Raw genomic sequence first — 19,474 nt, 5'->3', positions numbered from 1 at the left:
TGTTCTAAAATGTCGAAGTATTGCATTAAAATCGCATGTCCGTACGTATATATGTGTATGTGCAGATTTGATGTCCGTGTTTACTGTAACTTCCGCAAATTTGAACATATCGATCTATTTCTAACTTTATTATATTTCTCAGTCTTTTCTACCCCTATTTCATATATAATTTTTTAAGATTTGGTTGATTAGACCCAGCTTTATACGCGATCAAAGAGCCATAATTTTGATCGCATATAAAGCTAAGTCTAATCAACCGAATTTAAAAGAATTATATATGAAATAGGAGTAGAAAAGACTGAAAAATATAATAAAATTAAAATTAGATAGATATCTCCAAATTTGCGGAAGTTAATATGCTCAGAGTGTTCTAAAATGTCGAAGTGTTGCATTAAATCGCATGTCCGTACGTATATATGTGTATGTGCAGATTTAACGTGGCGCGTGGCATGATGGATCTTCCACCCGGCACCGCGGCGGCGTTCCCGGGGAAGACGTATACGCGACGCGGACGCGACTTCCTAAAGCCCTGACTTAATTAATTTATATATATAAGCGTCGATATGTTCCGAGATACAATGGCTCTATATCTGACTAATCGTAGATTTGTTATTTCAATAAAAAAAATTCTGACTCACCACGCCGATGTGCAATAACGGGCGGAGTTGTTCAGCCACGTAGCTACGATGATACTGTAACATACAAATATAAGATTCAAATTAAAGAAGCGTTCAAAATAATCAACATTTTTTAAAATATAATTTTTACGCGCAACTAATTTGTTTTTCAATAAAATATTTAGCAACACACGTATCTGTGTTCACCGAAAACGATCTTTATAAGAGTAAAATTTTAGATAATCTTTTTCTCTAATTATTTTTAATTTATCGAGATAAAACAATTCGAATAAATAAAAAAGAACTATTTTAATTTTACGCAGATATAAAGAGATGATACTCACCCCAAGGTTGCTTCGCCGGTGCCCGATGCCTCTCCCAGGCCTCCTCCTCCTCTCAGGGGATACTTAGGCTTCATCGTCTCACCGCACAGGACACTCGCGAGAAACACTCGCGGATGATAAACTACACGCGCGCGCGGACTATGTTCTGTTAAAAGTCTTTCTCGCGCGATACTGTACGGCACTCCCGTTTAGAAAAGTCCTTTAGTCCGATTACTTGAACGGCACTCCCGAAGCAAACGCGACGAACCGGCTGCGGTTCGTTCATTCAATTAAATCGGCGGACGAGGGTACGTTAGCTTCCCCGTCTTTGAATTTTTATCCAAGCAGAACAAGAGTTTTGCTTGGGTAAAATCCTCGTACTGGGTACTGGAGCCTTCCCACCTCGCCAAGGTCGTACCCGTGGGAAGGAAAAGTACTTTTCTCTGTAATATAAAAGCGGGTAACATGAATTTTTCGTGCAAATTTGAAGGAGTCGCGACGCCGATTGCTCCGATTCGTTCCGCGTTCATCACCGCGCGTTACGTTAATGCGACACGAAAATTTTCCAAGGTGTCGGCAACTTGGCGCGATACTACGCAAGTCGAGCGGACGGTTAATAAAGACACGCACTTCGTCAATCAGAGATACGCTGTTGAAATTAAATATCGCACGCACAGTACGTTACCAAACTCGTAAATCGAGATTATGAAGCATTCACGAACGGGCGATGTATCGCGGCGTTCCGTTATCACCGATCGAATCACCGGAATCACTTGACACGATCAATATCACTCAGCCCTTTTTCCCTACGGAGAGAATCGGAGCTAAATCACACGACACATCCGGCACGTCAGCGTTCTTCGCGAATCCAGACATGGCGGGAGGAGCGACTATCACTCGCGAATATCACAGCGCGAAACTGCAAAGCAAGTCGTTCATACATACCTCCGCCTCGACGTCTCGAGTGAGCGCGTCGCGCGACACGTTCATTCCGATAAACACCTCATACACTCGTAAATTGTTTTACACACACGGCACACGGCGCGCGGTACTCGATCGCGTAGCGCGTATTCCCGCGGCCCGCGAAACGAGGAAGCAGGAATGCCAATCACCGAAACGAGCGCGTTCCGAAAACAGCACGAAGCACGGTGACGTCGGTGACGAGCGCGCGCGGAGCACAAACACTTCCTACCGGTGCGAGATTCCTCGGAAGAATGATAACTGAGTCACTCACGCAGGTAACACTACTCCGAGCGTTGACGGAAACAAGTGACAAGTCCGCTCATCGCCAGAAACAACGTCGAAAACGCGCCGATCTTCGAGGTACGGAGCTTTCGAGTTCAACGGTCGCGCCGCTAGTACGGGTTGATACGGACAGAGAGAACTGCTGGTAAGCACCTCGTGGTAATTATTACGAGGTCGTAGATGTAGCACGGAAGAGCACCACAAAATCGTGGACATTACCTACATATTTATAGACATTGGCCACGTAGTTCAATGTCCACATTTTGTGGACATAGAGGCGCTTCAAAATAAAGTTACAGCGAAATCGCGCCCGTGGCCTCTCTCAGGCTTCTCTCTGCTCGCAGTTAGCGCCGACGTTCGATTAGTCGATACACGTGCCAATGTTGAGAATGTGACGTCATCTGTACATATTGGCAGATTGCAGGCCCGTAACGTAGGATTGCGATCGCCTTTCTGCCAGCAAACTCGGCTAAATTTTCGCGAGACTTCCTAAAATTTTAGAAGTTTATGGACCGCGAAAAGCGCCTGGACTGAAATTCCGAAAATTTCAGGAATTCTTGTCTTATCTCAAATACTTTTAGAGTGAAACCAAATTCCGAAAATTTCAGGAATTCTTGTCTTATCTCAAATACTTTTAGAGTGATAAACACCAAACTCTAATTAATTTAACGGATGACTAATTTATCAAATAAAACTTGTACCATTTTGTTAATGTGGATAGAAATATTAATTTTCATTCTTTGTGACGAAAAAAATTAAATTAAAAATAACTAACTAAGAATTTCGGTTTTATTTTTACCAACGTAGATTAACTTTAATCTCGGTTGAACTTATTTTTATCCTTTCTTAGTTCTAAAAATGAGAAGAGGACAAAAAGTAAGTTAAACCGAAATTAAAGTTAATCTGCATTGATACAAGTTAATCATCAGAGTTCAGTCACGGTCGCCCTCATTCTCCCAAACTGTACATTGTCGGGTTTCCTTATTCGCGACCTCGCTTATTGACGCCTCGTGTGCACGAGACTTAATGCTAACCGGAGTAAAACGTAAAACCTGTCGGTCAGCTGCAAGTGCAGCAGTCGCGTCTTATCTCTGGAGTGGACGGATTTGCGCGTTCGTTTCTTCACCGATCCTCCTAACTAGGCAGCCAATTCCTGCAGTGACACAGCATTATTTATATTCTTAAAGCAGCGTTAGTCACAGCTGAAGGTAAGGGCGAATTCGAACGAACGAGGTCCTTGATCTCCTGACGTTTGTCACATACTGTTAACCCTGCGGCCTGCACCTGCGTTCCACACAAACAATATAAATTATTATCGATTCTTTTTTTGTCCTTGTGTGCCTCGCGCGCGTGTTGTTACTTTTGCTTACGTTGAACGTTCGCTGTTGTTTCTCATGGATGATTACTGCTGGTTTTTTTTTTTTACACTGACCAAAGCAGTCGACTTGAAAAAGACATAATTGTCCATAAATGACGATGTCCTTGATTGTACAACTGCATCAAAATCGGCGAAATGCTGCAATAAAATCAATTGTGTAGAATAATTAGGTGGCAAGTCGAAATTGTCGCTCTTTCGAATAAATAATTTAGACGATATGGTCGGTTTGAAGGTTATGACGTTTGTCAAATCGTCACGTGTCACGTGTGTCGGGTGTTAATGATGTAAATACAGACTTACAAGATTGAGTGATTAGAATATAATTACATTTTGCTTCAATTAATAGAAAGGAATGATTAAAGAAACGATTTAAGATCTAATTAGAGTAAAAAGGGGTTATTTGAGTCAGTTGAAGACAAAATCGGATAAAAGATTTTCAAGACAAAATGCCCCATGACTATATAATAAGCCCCTCCCTATCCTGATAATTAAAAAAACTCTATTTTGAACATTTTTTTATCCAATGTTTTCTTTATCTGACTCAAGTAGCCCCTCCTTACTCTTTCCCGTAGTCTAGTAATTAATATTTATTTGGACATTGCTAACATAAGATATTGGATGCTGCATGAATTTGTGTAACACATAATTGTCGAAAGAGTGACCGATCGATTCAAGCCACGTCCGATATCCAATAATAAAATTTAATTTTGTAGAAAGAGTTACTTATATTACTACTTGAAGCTTGCAGAACGCAAGCTCTCCTTTGTTAGTTTCCGGACATCGGACGCGATTCGAATCTTACATAATTGAACTGCGTACGTTATAACGCGAACACGTGCGAGGCATAATCGAGTGAAATGATCCCTTTAGCTCAATAGAATGGGTTCAGTTTCCAGTACAAAAAGGCCCATCATGCCGTCGACACGAGACCTCGTCAACGAGCTGATCGCGAAGGACTCGATCGTCATATTCTCCAAGACGTACTGTCCTTACTGCACAATGGCCAAGAAGGTACTTATGCTCGGCTTCACAACGGCTGGATCTCGATAGTCTCACCCAGTGGATTCATCTCCTGAAAACAAACAATAGAGAAACGATGACGTCAATAATTTAATTTGTCAGTTGTTCGACGCACATGGGCTGATGTTCTTAACATCCGTGTGTCTTTCAGAATTAACCGATTCTTATTTTCTTCATAATTTTCAATCTGATGTCTCAGCCATTTTATATCAAAGTTTTTTCATGATTCTATTAAAATATTACGATATTAAAATCCGTGTCCGTTTTACGCGGCCAATCTAGAATTTTTAAAAGAATCATGACGCGTCTTCCACAATGCAGTTATATAAAAATTTAGATATAATAATAATTTACTATCTAAATTACCATCTAATACTAATTACTATCAATATCAATATAAATTATCGTTAGTTTATTTATCGGGATAATAACTTCTTATTTATTTATTTCAATCTATTTAATCGAATTTTATGTGCAGGTATTTGATTCATTGAAGAAGACGTACACGGCGATAGAGTTGGACGACAGGGAAGACGCGCAGGAGATACAAGACGTGTTGGGCGAAATAACTGGCGCCAGGACAGTGCCCAGAGTATTCCTCAACGGAGAGTGCTTAGGAGGCGGTACCGACGTGAAGAAACTGTACGAGAATGGCGAGCTCGAAAAAAAATTTTGAATTTTCCTCGTCGAAGCGTCTTGTGATCAATTTCAAATAATTCGTTTGTAAGAAGGAGCAACCTATCCTACCACAATAAATAAAATATATCTATGTTGATGCGGAGGAAGAAAAATATGTTTTTCGAGTAAATTTCGATTTCCATCCGATTTTGCGTCCAACACAAATTGTCCACCGGCGTTTCCATCTACGAACGTTTCGGTTCCTCCTTCTGTATAAGTACAATGAATCATATCGTGCCAACGATACATCACATTGGATCGTCCTCGGGTTGAAGGGATTCACGTGTCTTCGCGATTTCACAATGCGGTTCGTCAGAAATCCATCGCAACAACCGTACGGCACAATTAAATCTAGTTACTTAAGACTGCAATCATATATGAATCAATCCCCAGGTAGCAAGATGACGTGTAAAGACGATCGTTAAAGACGTCATTAAGACGGAATTAAAACGTCGTTGATGTCACTCTATTATCTGGGTTATTAGCCAATGTAAATATCCCATCTGTCGTAATTGGTGATAAAAATTTATGTGTGCTGACTTCAAATTTACTTTTCTTAATCAATTCCATTATCTTATTTGAATCTTCTCGCGATAGACTTTTAAATGTTTTAGTGTCCATATTTTTTTTTATGTAAAATTTAATAAAAGTCGCCGAATGTGTTTCCAAAAATTTTGCATTCAACAACAACGCAAACAGTAGAAGTTCCACAGCATTTTCAATTTTAATATCGTGTAGCAAATAATGTTCGCACATTAATTTTAAAGTTGGTACATCATACGTATGAGCTGCTATTAATATATCTTTAAACATATTATAATCACATTGTTCTATTGAGCCAGTTAAAATGTATATTAAAATCTGCTTAAAAGTTTGTATCTCATTATCCGTTACTAATTCATTCGTCATATCTTTTACTTTTCCCTTATGTTTGCAGATATACTTAAAGTAACTACTGTCGGAGTCACACAACAATTTTCTTGATAGAACATATTGTTCCTTTCCTACTATAAATTTGATTGAGTTCTCATCTCTAGACCAAAACTCATCAAAAGTCGAATCTTCAGAACATATCACGTCTTTTGAAACTTCTGTCGAAGGCAGTAAATTCACACGTATGGTTTTATTTATCAGATTATGAAAAATTTCGAACTTGCAATGTACTATAAGCGCATCTGTTCGATTAAACGAAAACCTCTTTGAGAACTCAATTAACAATGTCATATTGGATATATGACCTGAAATAAAGTTTGATGACAACAACTCATCAGAATATTGTCTCGGCGCATACATTATAGTAGTGGTACATGAACCACTAAATGAATTATTAGTAATAAGTATATATAACATTTTATTGCATTTATCTGCGAATTATCTTGACGTAAAATACTTATTAGAACCTCGCATTGACCTATTTCTAAAAACGACGGAAACGTTATCATATTTTTGATCTTAGAAAAATGTATAAATTGATCAATTTTCCATGTATGTTCAAGTATAGTCGATTCAATATGTGTTTGACAATAGCTCTTGGTATACGAAGATAAAAATGGTGGAGATACTGTCTGCTCCTTTTTCGGTGTATCCTCGATCATCGGTAGAGATATTCTCAACTTCTTTATCAGAAATCTGAAAATAATTAATTTACTTATGAATAATGAAAAAGACGAACATCAAAATGTCCTCAAGTTTCTTGCTTTTTAACCCTGCAACCGTACACTCTTATTCGGTCCCCACTGACGGTATATGAAAACGTTTGCGTATGCGGCGATATATTAAACAACCTAAAACTTTACCAAAAATTCTGAAAAAATTCATAGGCGTTCCTTGAAATTTTAACTATAAGTTTAAATAATAATAATATTATAAAATTGATTTTGCAATTGTTAATTTAATCGTTGAACCTCTGAAAAATATCACATAATCAAAATGCCAAGGACGCTAACGACCCACACGTTTATAAAATGGATTAAATTTTAAACGAATATTCTAACATGTAATAAGGCTTATAAATTATGTATAGATAAGAGCCATTTGAAATCGAATTTAACTAATACATAGAGATTTATAAAACACCTTATATATTTTTTTTATTATGACATACAATCGGAATAAAAGAGTTAAATGTGAATTGACAAATAGGAGGAGAAGACTTAAACGCAGCTATTTTCGTTGGGAAAATGTCAAAATTGATTCGTTATATAATGTCTTATGTCTTTTCTAATAACGTCCTTAAAACATGTAGTCAACGAAGTTGAGAAAAGAACTGTTGAGAAGTTACTTGCTTCTCTTCCATTTTACGTATTTGCTTTTCCGCTGAATCTTGATCAGTTAAACTTAACATACTAAATTTCTCTAACGACATGCTTCTATATAATTTTCCAACACCGTCCAGATAAAGCAGTTATTAGACTAATCCGTGTACGGATGTGGCAATCGATTTCCTTTATTTCCTCCTTTGTTAAATCAAGTATCCAAGGTACCGCAAATACAACGTCTTCCGTCTTACGTCGAGATGATGCGAGAAACGAATGCGAATGAACAAATAATTATGAACGTAGCCACTGCAAAAATGAAATAGATTCGAGCACCAGGCGCCCCGGGCCCCGACTAATCCGTAAAGTACATGGAGGGGGCACGGACCTAAGGAGCCACATACGTATGTGTTACATGTATGTATCGTGGTTCTTTCTTAGGGTGTTTGTCCCCTCCATCTATGTCACGGATAGATCGCGGGCGCCACGAGATCTCGGCACGTATCATGGAACTTTTCGGAATAAATTCCGATCGGAATGGTTTAATTATTTCCTAGATTTCTAAGATTTTCTAAGGAAAACGAAAGTATTCTGATCGGAATTTATCTTGAAAATTTCTATAGGTGCCCTTGCATCTCTGTGCCAAAGATGCTTTCTTTTATTGTCACATAGCGTTTAAAAACCTTTTAATTCTTTCGTTAGGAGTATTCTGAAATGTACTGACGGTAGTCGGTACTGAAAAACTGTAGCATATGTAAATGTAAATTATAAATTTTCAATTATTAATAGACTTAGAAATACACCCTTTATAATCTATACTATACGTTTAGCAGAAAAATTAGCTTATTGTTAGTGATTCTTTATAATTGATTTACTTTAGGTATAACTTAAGATACTTAGATGCAACAAGGACCTTAAACTAGACTTACACAAAGAACTTTTATAATTCACGACTATTTTCACTGACACACACAATGAGATTAGCTTCAAAATACTATAATATTTTATTGAAGTTTCGCGCAGTCAAATTCTACTATAATAATTAATGAGTCGACTACCTTATTTATGCAATAATAATTGTTAATTGCTAAAATATGCTAGGAAAATAATGAATAAACAAATGCGTTCGATGAGAGATATATTAGGAACTTCTTTATTACATAGAATATACGTTAGACGATTAAACAGAATACATTAAATAGAATACATTGAATTCTCACTTTACCTGACAGATCCGACATTACATTTCAATATTATTATTATTATTTAGAAATAATTAAATTTATTCTACTTGGTTATAAAGTTCCGGTTTCATAATTCACACTTTGTATTACCCTTTACTTTCGAATTACCTTCTTTCAAAGCAACAATATAAAGTTTCATTTCAAATTAAGCACAAAAACTTCTAGATTAACAAGAGATGCTAAATTAACCAAAAAGATCATATTTGTAACATTTTTATTTTTAAACCGATCTCTAGATTTCGAAATAATGAGTTATCAAATTTAACTCATTTGTAATTTTTGCGAAGCATTTTCTTCCATCTACGGATATGATTGTTTTAATTTAATCGCATTTTATTAAACCCCAATTAATGACAACATCGAAAACATACAATTGCGACAAACATAAAAGAACAAAAATCAAGTTTAAATTCATGGCAAATAATTTGCTCGGTGAAAAAGATAGCTGTTAAAGAATCTGATACTATAGTACACAGAATGATCTACAGAACGATTAAAAAGTTTAATAAGATATAGTACTGATAAAAATAAATAAAACATTTATAGATAACGTAGGTTTGTAAAAATTCTTATATTTTCCATTTTCTTTCGTTTTAGATTAACTTGTAAACTTGAAAACGTTTTAACTAAACTACGTTGAGTATAATTAATAACAGTTTCATTCGTACATCAAAACCAAAAAAAAACGAATCATTTTTAATCCATATTAATACTTATTTGCATATAAATTCTTATACATATAAATGTTAATAATTATAATTAGATTAGACGATAATTATAATTAGATTTCTGATGTGTCGTTGTCTTAGGTTTAGGTGGTGACGAAAAAAGTTGAGTACTGATTTCAAGTGTTTTACTTTTCTCAATCAATTCCATTATCTTATTTAAATCTTCTTGCGATAAACTTTGAAATGTTTTAGTGTCCCTAATTTCTTTTATGTGAAATTTAATAAAAGTTACCGAATGCGTTTCTAAAAATTTTGCATTAGACGAAAGCGCAAGCTGTACAAGTTCAGCGGCATTTTCAATCGTAAGACTGCGTAACAAATAATATTCACACGTTAATTTTAAAGTTTGGACATCATATTTATCCGCTGCTGTTAATAATTTTTTAAGCATCTCATAATCACCCCGATCAATGGAGTCAGTTGTAATATATAATAAAACCTGTTTAAAAGATTTTACTTCATCATTCGTTACTAATTCATTTGTCATGTCTTTTTCTTTTTCCTTATGTGTAAGGCAGATATACTTAAAGTAACTACTGTTGGTGTCGCACAATATTTTTTTTGATATAATATACTCTTCTTCTCCCACTATAAATTTGATTGATTTCTCATTCTTAGACTCGAATTCAAAAGTTGAGTCTTCATGAGAGTTTACCTCTTTAAATACCGGTGCAGATGGTTGTAAATTCATATGTATAGTATTATTTACCAATTGATGAAAATTTTCAATTTTGCAATGTATTATAAATGACTCTGTAGAAATGTACGAGTGGTCCGAGACATCAATTAACAATGTCATATCCGATATAAGACACGAAATCGATCTTGATGATAAAACTGTTTCAGGCGGATGCATTATAGTAGTCGTACATGAACCGCTAAATGCTGTATCAGTACGTATTGAAATTCGTATTGCACATAGCAAATCTTGACGTGAAATACTTATTTCAATCTTGTATTGGTTGTTTTCTCCAAATGGTGGAGAATTTAATGTATCTACGATTACAGCAAGACGCCCAAATTGATCAATTTTCCATGTATAGTCAGACGTAGTCACTTCAAACGTTGTTTGAGAATAGCTCTTGATATATGAAGGTAAAAATAATGAAGATACTTTCTGTTCCATTTTCGTCTCAGTATAGGTATTTTTATCTTCTTCAGATCTCCACAACTGGAAATAATTAACTTACTTATAAATAATAAAAATAATCAACATCAAAATATCCTGAAAAAGTCTCTATACTTTTTATAATAAAATAGATTGAATTTCAAACAAATATTACAATAACATGTAATATACGCTTATATGCTCACGTAAGAGCCATTTAAAATCGGGTTTAATCACAGACTTCTACATATATTACTCAAGACTGCTAACTTGTATAGCAGCTGTCTTTATTGTAGGATAGAAATTCATTTAACCGTTGTCCAAAAATACAGCGATATTGTATAGAAGTCTGTAGATGTAACAAATATAATAAAGTGAAAACATATAGAAGCCTGTGGATTAAACTTGAAAAACATAGAGATTTTTGGGACACCTTATACTTAATATATTTTTCTTTAAATAAAAATAAATTGTATGTCAGACAATCACAAAAGAGTTGAATGAATAGCTGAATTGTAGGAGAAAACTTAAACATGATTATTTTCGTTGATCAAGATCAATTTAATAAATACTTGAAAGTTATGACTTTTGTCATATTTGTGTCAAATTCCAAGAATTATTAATAAGTGCTGCTTTCTTGCTCAAGTCTTACACGATCTATAAATCCCGTTAAATTTAAGAAGATACTTATATTTAACCCTTCGCAGAACCAGTGGAGCTTTAGAGACCCGGTCAATATTTCAGTTTTAAATTTTTTGGAGACTACTGGTTCATAAAAAAAACCCCAAACAAGAATCAAGTATATATAACGATATAAATAGATTCTTAAAGCCTTCGAAAGTATACTTGAATTTTTTCAGATTTTTTATGGCACTATTACAGCTTGAAAATTTTAACTACCCTAAAAGACCCACAAGTCCGACGGAAGCAGCAAATTATTCATGTTCTGCGAAAGGTTAAAATTTTATCCCCCTTTACACACATTGATGTACATGTATATAAGTCCAATTTTTAAAATATTTTTTTATATTACATATAAACAGAGTACTGTCTTGAATTCTGATACAACAGATTTATCTGAAGTGGACTTTTTGCATTAATAATTTTACAGATTAATAATTGCATTGAAATTTCACCTTTTAGTAGAAAATAGATTTGATATGTGCATGAATTTATGCATTTTCTTTGCTATGTAGTAGAATGAATAGAAATGACGCTTTAGGAAATTTCATGATTAATTCGTTATACTTCAACAAGTCTTATATGTTTTCTAATGTTCTAACAACGCGTAGTCACAATAAAGTTGAGAAAAAAACTGTTAAGAACTTTAATCGATTTGCCATTATGCGTACTTACTTTTCCGCTGAATCTCAATCAGTCGAACCAAGATCTTGCGTTTCTTTTTCAATAGCTACGATAATATTCGAGCACTGTCTAGATACTCTAGATGATGATATTAGATTAATGCGTGTATAATAAGGTTTGGCGACTGATCTCTTTGATTTCCTTTTATCAAATCGAGTTCTGAAGCTGTTGTCTGTTGCGAATACAACGTTAATCTGTGATGTAAAAAAAGATGAGAATCAACAAATGAACGCGGACAAGCAGACGCGCAGGATGCAGTCACTCACTGCAATATCACGCTATAATGCTCGAAATCGCAGCACTGGCACTGGCTGCAGTAATGCCGGCGATGGCGCGGGGCATGGCAATATATGTATGTAATTGCGTGATTATTAGCAAGATTTATATGTAGCAGTGGTATATCGTCAATTAACATATTATTATTTTTCATCTTCATTATTTTCATTTTCTCTTTCTGTATTCGAACTAGTTGATGTTTTGTGCAATGAAACATTTAGGATAGGAATATTATCCAACGGAACACAATTTTCTTGTGTAATTTTATTGTGATGCAGAAGGCGTTTATATGAAGTTATAAATTGCGCTTGATACTGGGATTATTATTATATCCTCCCATTGCTCGAATACATGAAAAAAACATTTCCAAGTGATCTTGTGATAACTTATAAGACAATAGATATTGCAAATATCCCTTCTCTACGTATTCATAAAATAAAAACTGTACATTTTTCATATTAATAATTAACCCAAGAAAACCGGTTTTTGATGTTGTTTCTATCACTGGAACACGTTTCCCTTTAACTTGTAATGTAATAAATGACAAATACTTAATAGATGTATCAAAAAAAGAAAAAATTTCTTTCATTTTATTCTTAGATAATGGCTTCTTATATTTACTGCAATAAAAATTTCTTGAATTAAGACAATCAAAAATATTGTTCATTATTCTACAAAATTGGGCTGTGGCAATACAATTTGTAAAATCTGGATGACCATCTTCATGAAACTGCTCTAAGGCTGCGGCACTACTCTCGCTTAAAATTTGTACAGCTAGTTTTACGTTCATTTTATTTTTGTACCACTGTATATGTTTAATTAGAAGTCAATTTGTTAGCCAAATAAAAGCAACCATTGTTTTAAAGATGAACAAGTTTTACCATAAATTCCCATCTGATTGCATTACCATCACCATCATACAGTATTTCTTTAGAAGCAAAAGTATTTCTGACTAACTTATACTCATATGACAAGCGTAAAAAATGATTGGAATCTTATAACCATGATGAGTTGGGTGCAAAATGCTATCAAAATTATTATTAGCATTTAAATATTTACACATGCTAATATTTGATATGAGTCCGTCAAAAGTTAATTAAAGCAATGACCTGAATTCCACAACTATCTATGGAAGTAAGAACTGTCTTTGTAATTTCACCTCGTTCTTCTGCAGTAAGTCCGTTAACAAAGAAGTATGCAATTGATAGTTTCCATCTTTCATTTACACCGTTTAATAAATATACTAATGCTTGCTTAGCTACAGGTAAACGTTTATTATCATGGGTAGGCAATTCATTTTCCACATATCCTGTTAATGTTTTTTTTGTATGATCCCACTCTATTTGTCTTCTAATGGCCATTTCATCCGTAATGAGGCATGCATATAATTTCTTATCGCCTGCATTATCACTTTTCTTTTTCAATATCTGCACTGCTGCTTCTTGGAGTTAAACCTGGCGATCCATTATTGCTGTACCAAGCACGAATAGTGGATGGCGCTGGTAATTTATTATGAAAAATATTTCTGATATAATCATATGCATTTGGACTATATAAAAGTTTAAAGTTAATGCAAAAGCACGTAATTCCGCAGAATATTTGCCTTTTCTTCCATCCTTAATTTGTAAAATAATATCGATATCTTCAGAAATACTCTAAACATTATAGAAAAGAAATTTACAATCAATATTGTTTTTTTTAAGATATGTTAACAAAATATTGAATATCATTTCCCAAAAATTTTTTTGATAAAATATTACAACAAAATAATCTGAATTCGATTTAAATTATTTGATATATAGTTCTTTTTATATTTTATGTTACATTGTGATAATTTTTAATTATTATTCAAATGTAAGGATAAGGATAAAGATAATTTTTTAAATAGAATTTTTTATAACTAGTTAAAATAAAACGATTTAATAAAGTTACATTTAAAAAATATATAAAGCATTACATTAATGATATTATATAAATGCCATAAATATAAAATATTCAAAAAATATAATATGGAAGTTTTACAACTCTGTCTGTCTGAGTAGGATAAGGAATAATAATTTTAAAGACATAAATTAATGGAAGATAATAAAATTTCAAGATATTTTTAACTACTTAGTTAAAAAAATTTATTTTTTATGTGTAGCGCAGATTTTTTAAAAATACATACAAAGATTATTTTTTCAACATGATTGTGTTATACATATCTCTACAAAGGTATGAACAGTAATATATATCATTAATTAATGTTATTGCAGATTAAATTGCAGATTAAATGTCTCGATGTTGCATAAGGCATAATTATCAAATAAAATATTGTAAGGATCAACTCGATGGGATATCAGGATAATAGAAATTAGATGTGCTTATTTTTATACAGTTTATTATTTAGTTTCGTTAACACACGACTTGATACGGTAGACACCGCAGCGCGCAACCGGAGACGGTCTACCTCTACCTTTCGCGGCTCACGATCGTCTGTCCGCGCATTACAATCGGAGCAACAAGCTCCGTGTTCAGCTCTGATCACGCCTGTCCGGCGTGATGTCTCCTCCCGACATTTCCGCAGGTCTGTCAGCTACAGTGCCAACGTGACTAATCTTAACGCGGGTTTCTTACGATATTAAACGAATATTATTCCTGTGACGCATGATCCATTTCTCCTCTCTAAATTAATTACGCATCCTTATTACGCTTCTTTCTAATTATTTCAATTATGCAAATGCCAATACGTTATTCTATTAAAATTTATAAATCACAATAATTTCATTTAATTCCCTGCTCATTACATTGTTTATAACGTATTGCAATCATTTTCAAAGTTTTAATTCGCTTCCTTTACTAATCTTACTTTTTTATTTTCAGGTACGCTATGCTCACTCTCTAGATCATCACAGGAATGATCAGGTAAGTATAAAATAAACTTCTGTTAATAATTAATACGCTTGTAAATGAATAAAACGTAAATAACGCATATTTCCCATTTTCAGGAATTCAGATTAAATATCTGTAAAATGCCTCTGCGGCTTGCAAAACAATGCCAAATAATTTTATTAGTTCTCTAGTGAACAATTCTAATAATTAAATTGATTCCACACGCAGAGTACGAAAATCGATAAACTGACCTCTCGCGACAATAAAATTCTTCAAATGCGAATAAATTGCAACTTTTACTTTATAACATCAAATGTCCTTTCAAACTAATGCACTCTATGCTAATTTTCTCGCATAATTATCGAAATTTAACTTTTTAATAATTTTTATGAAAATCTTTAATAATCATATTCATATTTCTCGATTAAAATGACTATCTTATGCTTAATTAAGCTAAACTAAACACAAATATCGTATTTATTATGAATAATACTTAATAATTAAATATCTCGTCAAAATGAGTCGCGCATCGAAATAATGATTTAATCGAAATAAAAATTATATGGACTCGTTTCTCTAGTCCTCCTAAATACAAATATATCAATATTAAAGCACTCTGACGCTTCGTTCAAGTTTCGACCTAACAACTTGAAAATCCATAATAATAGGAAAAATCAAATAAAAAGTATACGGGTAGCTTTCTTTAGTCACAAGAGACAAAACGAGATCTTTTGGAGCTCGATCGGATCAAAACTCACAAAGTCGCTATGTCAAAATTTGAAAAAGTGAAAAAATTAAATACCTATTCAATTATCACGAATTATCAGCACGGATCTCACTTAGTTGGGTCCAAACATACATGAAAATATTTTATTCTATTGAAAAGCTCTCTTTGAAAAGCTCGATTTTTAAGGTCTTAACCCTTTGATGCCTAAATTCGTAATAACCGTCTGATCATCACGTAATTAGTCTCGTTGGACTCGTCTTGCTTCACTGAACCACGTTATGTAAATAAAAATCAAAATTTATAATTATTTAAGAATTTTCCGAAATTTAACCCTTTCAGATATGCATCCTGGATTGCGCTATCTAAATCAAATAAAATAATGAGTATATATCTGGGTTTGGGATGTTAAACTAAATGAGAATTTATCATTTTTCAGTTTCTCATATAGTTTTGTAAACTATATATATATAATTGTAATTTCAATCTCACTTTAGCCCCGTCTACTTGAACCTTGTTTACAGAAACAGCTTATATCCATTTTCTATATCAATGTAAATTAACTTTAACTAACCTTTTATTTTTTCTAGTTCTAAGATTAAAAATTAATCTACATTAAATAGCAGAAATAAATATTATGAAATCAAACGAATTGTGTTTAGAGTAGGTACCTATATACATTTATAAATCGCAACAACTTAACTCGGGAAATTAATTCAATATAGCTCTTATATGACGAAAATTGCAGGAAAATTTCTTAATTTACCCTTAATCCCTTACTCCTTAATTTCTAATTTATTTTTCGTAAAATAAAAGAAAATGGATAATTCCGTCTGATTAATATGAAAGCTGTATTATCAACGTTAATTAGTGATTAAGTTATTAATTGCAGTGCGATCCAAGTCGTCCTTAAAATTAACACGACTGACAAAAATTGATATGTAAAATCTACATAAGGAAATCCGTCAACTTCTGCCGAATTTATCAATCGAATTACATTAATTAGATCTCAGCACGAAATGGAAAAGCTACGCGTGTCTCTTGCGCGACATGACGAAGTACGAAAAGCAAGCCCGTCTGTCAGCTGCTCTTTCTGCACTCCCTTTCCTTCTCACGCAAATCGGTATATCAATCTCGTAATGAAAAAGATTTATTAACGCAAGTAGACGAGAAGTGATGAAAAGCCAAGGCGCGACAATCGAGTCGACGTCGTCGACAACACGGGGCACCACGTGTCTACCTCGACGACGGCAGTGGGCCGGGCCGGGTGGGCGCGCACAATACACATGCCCGTCTAAAAATACCCGCAGTCCGGCGAGAGTCGTCCGATCGTGTCGATCCGGGGCTGATCGACTCGAAGAAGCGAAAGAGAGGAACAGAAATGGATCTGATGCGGCATCGCAAAATTATAATCTACGTGCTGACATTCCTGGCGTACGCCTGGTCTGGATGGGGCGCCGGGCTGCTGACGAATCTACGGGACGCCGTGCTGGCGGCGGAGACGGTTTTCCATGACCTCTTCGCCAACGTCATAACCGTGGCGAAGAAGATCAAGGACATACACGAGGTGATCGACGCCGCCGTGGAGGAGAACTGCGTCTTCCAGTGTCCCGACGGTGTGTATTATCCAGGGGGGAGGAGAAAGGGGGGCTGCGATTTCACATGTGTCAACGCCGACGGTTATCAGAGGTTATCTCCCAACGCCGCTATTGGTCAATTCTCCGATCGATTCGCGCGGATCTCCCTAGCTTTTAATTGCACTTTCTACACCCCTTTCCTTCTTCCTTTAGATTTGCGGAATGGCAATCGAACTTCGATCGAACTTCTAATTCTTAAAACTGGAAAAGGATAAAAAGTAGGTTAAATCGAGATTAATACTGTACCGATAGAAATGGACATAATGTTGTGTCTCTGTCAAATTTCGCGAATACAAATATACAAAACCCGCTTTTTTCAATTATGTTACGCTTTCCATAAAAATCGATCGCAGTAATATCATACATTGCGGAGGAAGAGAATAAAACGACGAATTAATTAATAAGATTTCTCCGCTTTTGTTCCTCGTGAGTGCACAAACGTGAACGCCCGACGGCGGCGACAGGCGCGACAGCTGCATAAGTGCATACATGGTGCGTCGCGATTGGACGAGCTCACGAGCAGCGTTGCGGCCGGACTAATGGCGCATTATTCAAATCGTTTTCAGGATCCGCGCCGAAGGCAGACTGGAATCACAAGCCGCAAAGCGACGGATGCGGTTCCCTCGGGATCCAGGTCGGTGTGCCTCCCTGAGAGAATGGATAAGCAATACGTGACTGAGCAATTTTTTTTATAATAAAATGATTTTTGTCTTGTCTTTACATTTGTCAATTAACTGCGCGAACAAGTTGCGCATTATTTGTAATTTATATTATTTATAATACACAAGTTTGGTCAATTCATTATTTGTAACACATAAATTTACAATCTAATCTACGACAATTTAAATTTATAATTTAATCAGCGCTGATAATTCAATTTAGTCGAATTTGCAATTTAATTTAGTTGGAGTTTCTATAGTTTAATTTGATTAATCGCACGGTCATTACATATCGTTATGAATATTTGCAGGTGAATCAGGAATACCTTCCGGTCACCGCCGAAATGACCAAGTGCTGCGACGTCCACGACATTTGCTACGATACTTGTAACATGGATAAGGAGAAGTGCGATCTGGAATTCAAGAGATGCCTCTACAGATATTGCGACACGTATCAAAGCACCGGCTACAGCATCGTCAACACGTGCAAGGCTGCGGCCAAGGCCCTCTTCACGGGAACGATCGCGCTGGGTTGCAAGAGCTTCCTCGACGCTCAGAAGCAGGCCTGTTACTGTCCCGACAAGCGGAGCAAAAACAAGAAACCGAAGAAAGCTGCGCAGGCCGGCGGGGAATTATAACGTTGCATATTGGAATTTGGAATATAAAAATGACATTATAATATAATTATTAATTATACTACAAAGCGTATTACATACAGAATAGGAATTTGTATCGACCCTCTGGCAAACGAAATCTAGATTTTTGTAATGCCATGTATTAGAGCAGTATTAATTTAATAAGAAATCTTAAATTAAGCGTGAGAAATGTGAATTTTATAATATAAAAAATAGGGCAGCTACGTCTCGTTATAATTATAACGATTATAATTATTACTAATTAGAAGTTATATTAATTAAAGCGAAGATGATAAGATATAGAGGCACGTGTAGAATTGATTGCGTCGGAATTGAGAATGATTTCCCTCTTGCGAGCCTGAATCGTGTTCGTCTTTTGAAAAAACAGTGGACGGTCTTTCGCGATACAAATGTCAACGTGACAACTGTCCCCGGGCAAAATCACCGGACCGAGACCGGTGTGAATGATAAATAATAAATTGTCAAGTTAAATTGTCGGGACAATCGTTGACACTTCCGTAAGGTGAGGCGGAAATGGGGAACGCCAATTCCGCGCAACCGCCGAAGGTACAGAAAGACCGGAAGGAGGGTCACTGCAAGTAAGATAATTTCTACTTTATGACGCGAAGCGGTATCTAGTCCCGTACGACTCCACGTTTCTGATATTTACGGATTCTTGATTCATCCTTGGCACCCGACGTAGGGTTGCTC

General features: G+C 35.1%; 2 protein-coding genes across 3 annotated transcripts; both read left to right on the top strand.

Annotated features, from left to right (window-relative positions):
- Nucleotides 1–3,159: 3,159 nt before the first annotated feature.
- On the top strand, nt 3,160–5,374 carry LOC139822906 (uncharacterized). 2 transcript variants are annotated; one of them, XM_071795084.1, is made up of 3 exons: nt 3,160–3,393; nt 4,434–4,574; nt 5,062–5,374. In XM_071795084.1, the coding sequence occupies exons 2-3, from the start codon at nt 4,443–4,445 to the stop codon at nt 5,257–5,259; spliced, it is 330 nt and encodes a 109-aa protein (XP_071651185.1). In that variant the 5' UTR covers nt 3,160–3,393; nt 4,434–4,442; the 3' UTR covers nt 5,260–5,374. The 2 variants fall into 2 exon arrangements, with proteins under 2 accessions (XP_071651185.1, XP_071651186.1); XM_071795085.1 differs by having other exon boundaries at nt 3,174–3,393; nt 4,453–4,574.
- An 11,701-nt stretch (nt 5,375–17,075) lies between these two features.
- Gxivspla2 (phospholipase A2 group XII) lies at nt 17,076–19,065 on the top strand. The gene is made up of 3 exons (XM_071794912.1): nt 17,076–17,448; nt 18,036–18,103; nt 18,440–19,065. The coding sequence occupies exons 1-3, from the start codon at nt 17,214–17,216 to the stop codon at nt 18,764–18,766; spliced, it is 630 nt and encodes a 209-aa protein (XP_071651013.1). The 5' UTR covers nt 17,076–17,213; the 3' UTR covers nt 18,767–19,065.
- The last annotated feature ends 409 nt before the right edge of the window (nt 19,066–19,474 follow it).

The sequence above is a fragment of the Temnothorax longispinosus genome, chromosome 12 (genome assembly GCF_030848805.1).
Source record: "Temnothorax longispinosus isolate EJ_2023e chromosome 12, Tlon_JGU_v1, whole genome shotgun sequence".
NCBI lineage: Eukaryota > Metazoa > Arthropoda > Insecta > Hymenoptera > Formicidae > Temnothorax > Temnothorax longispinosus.
Note: the sequence above shows the minus strand (reverse complement) of the source record. Positions and strands in the feature narration are given on the sequence as shown.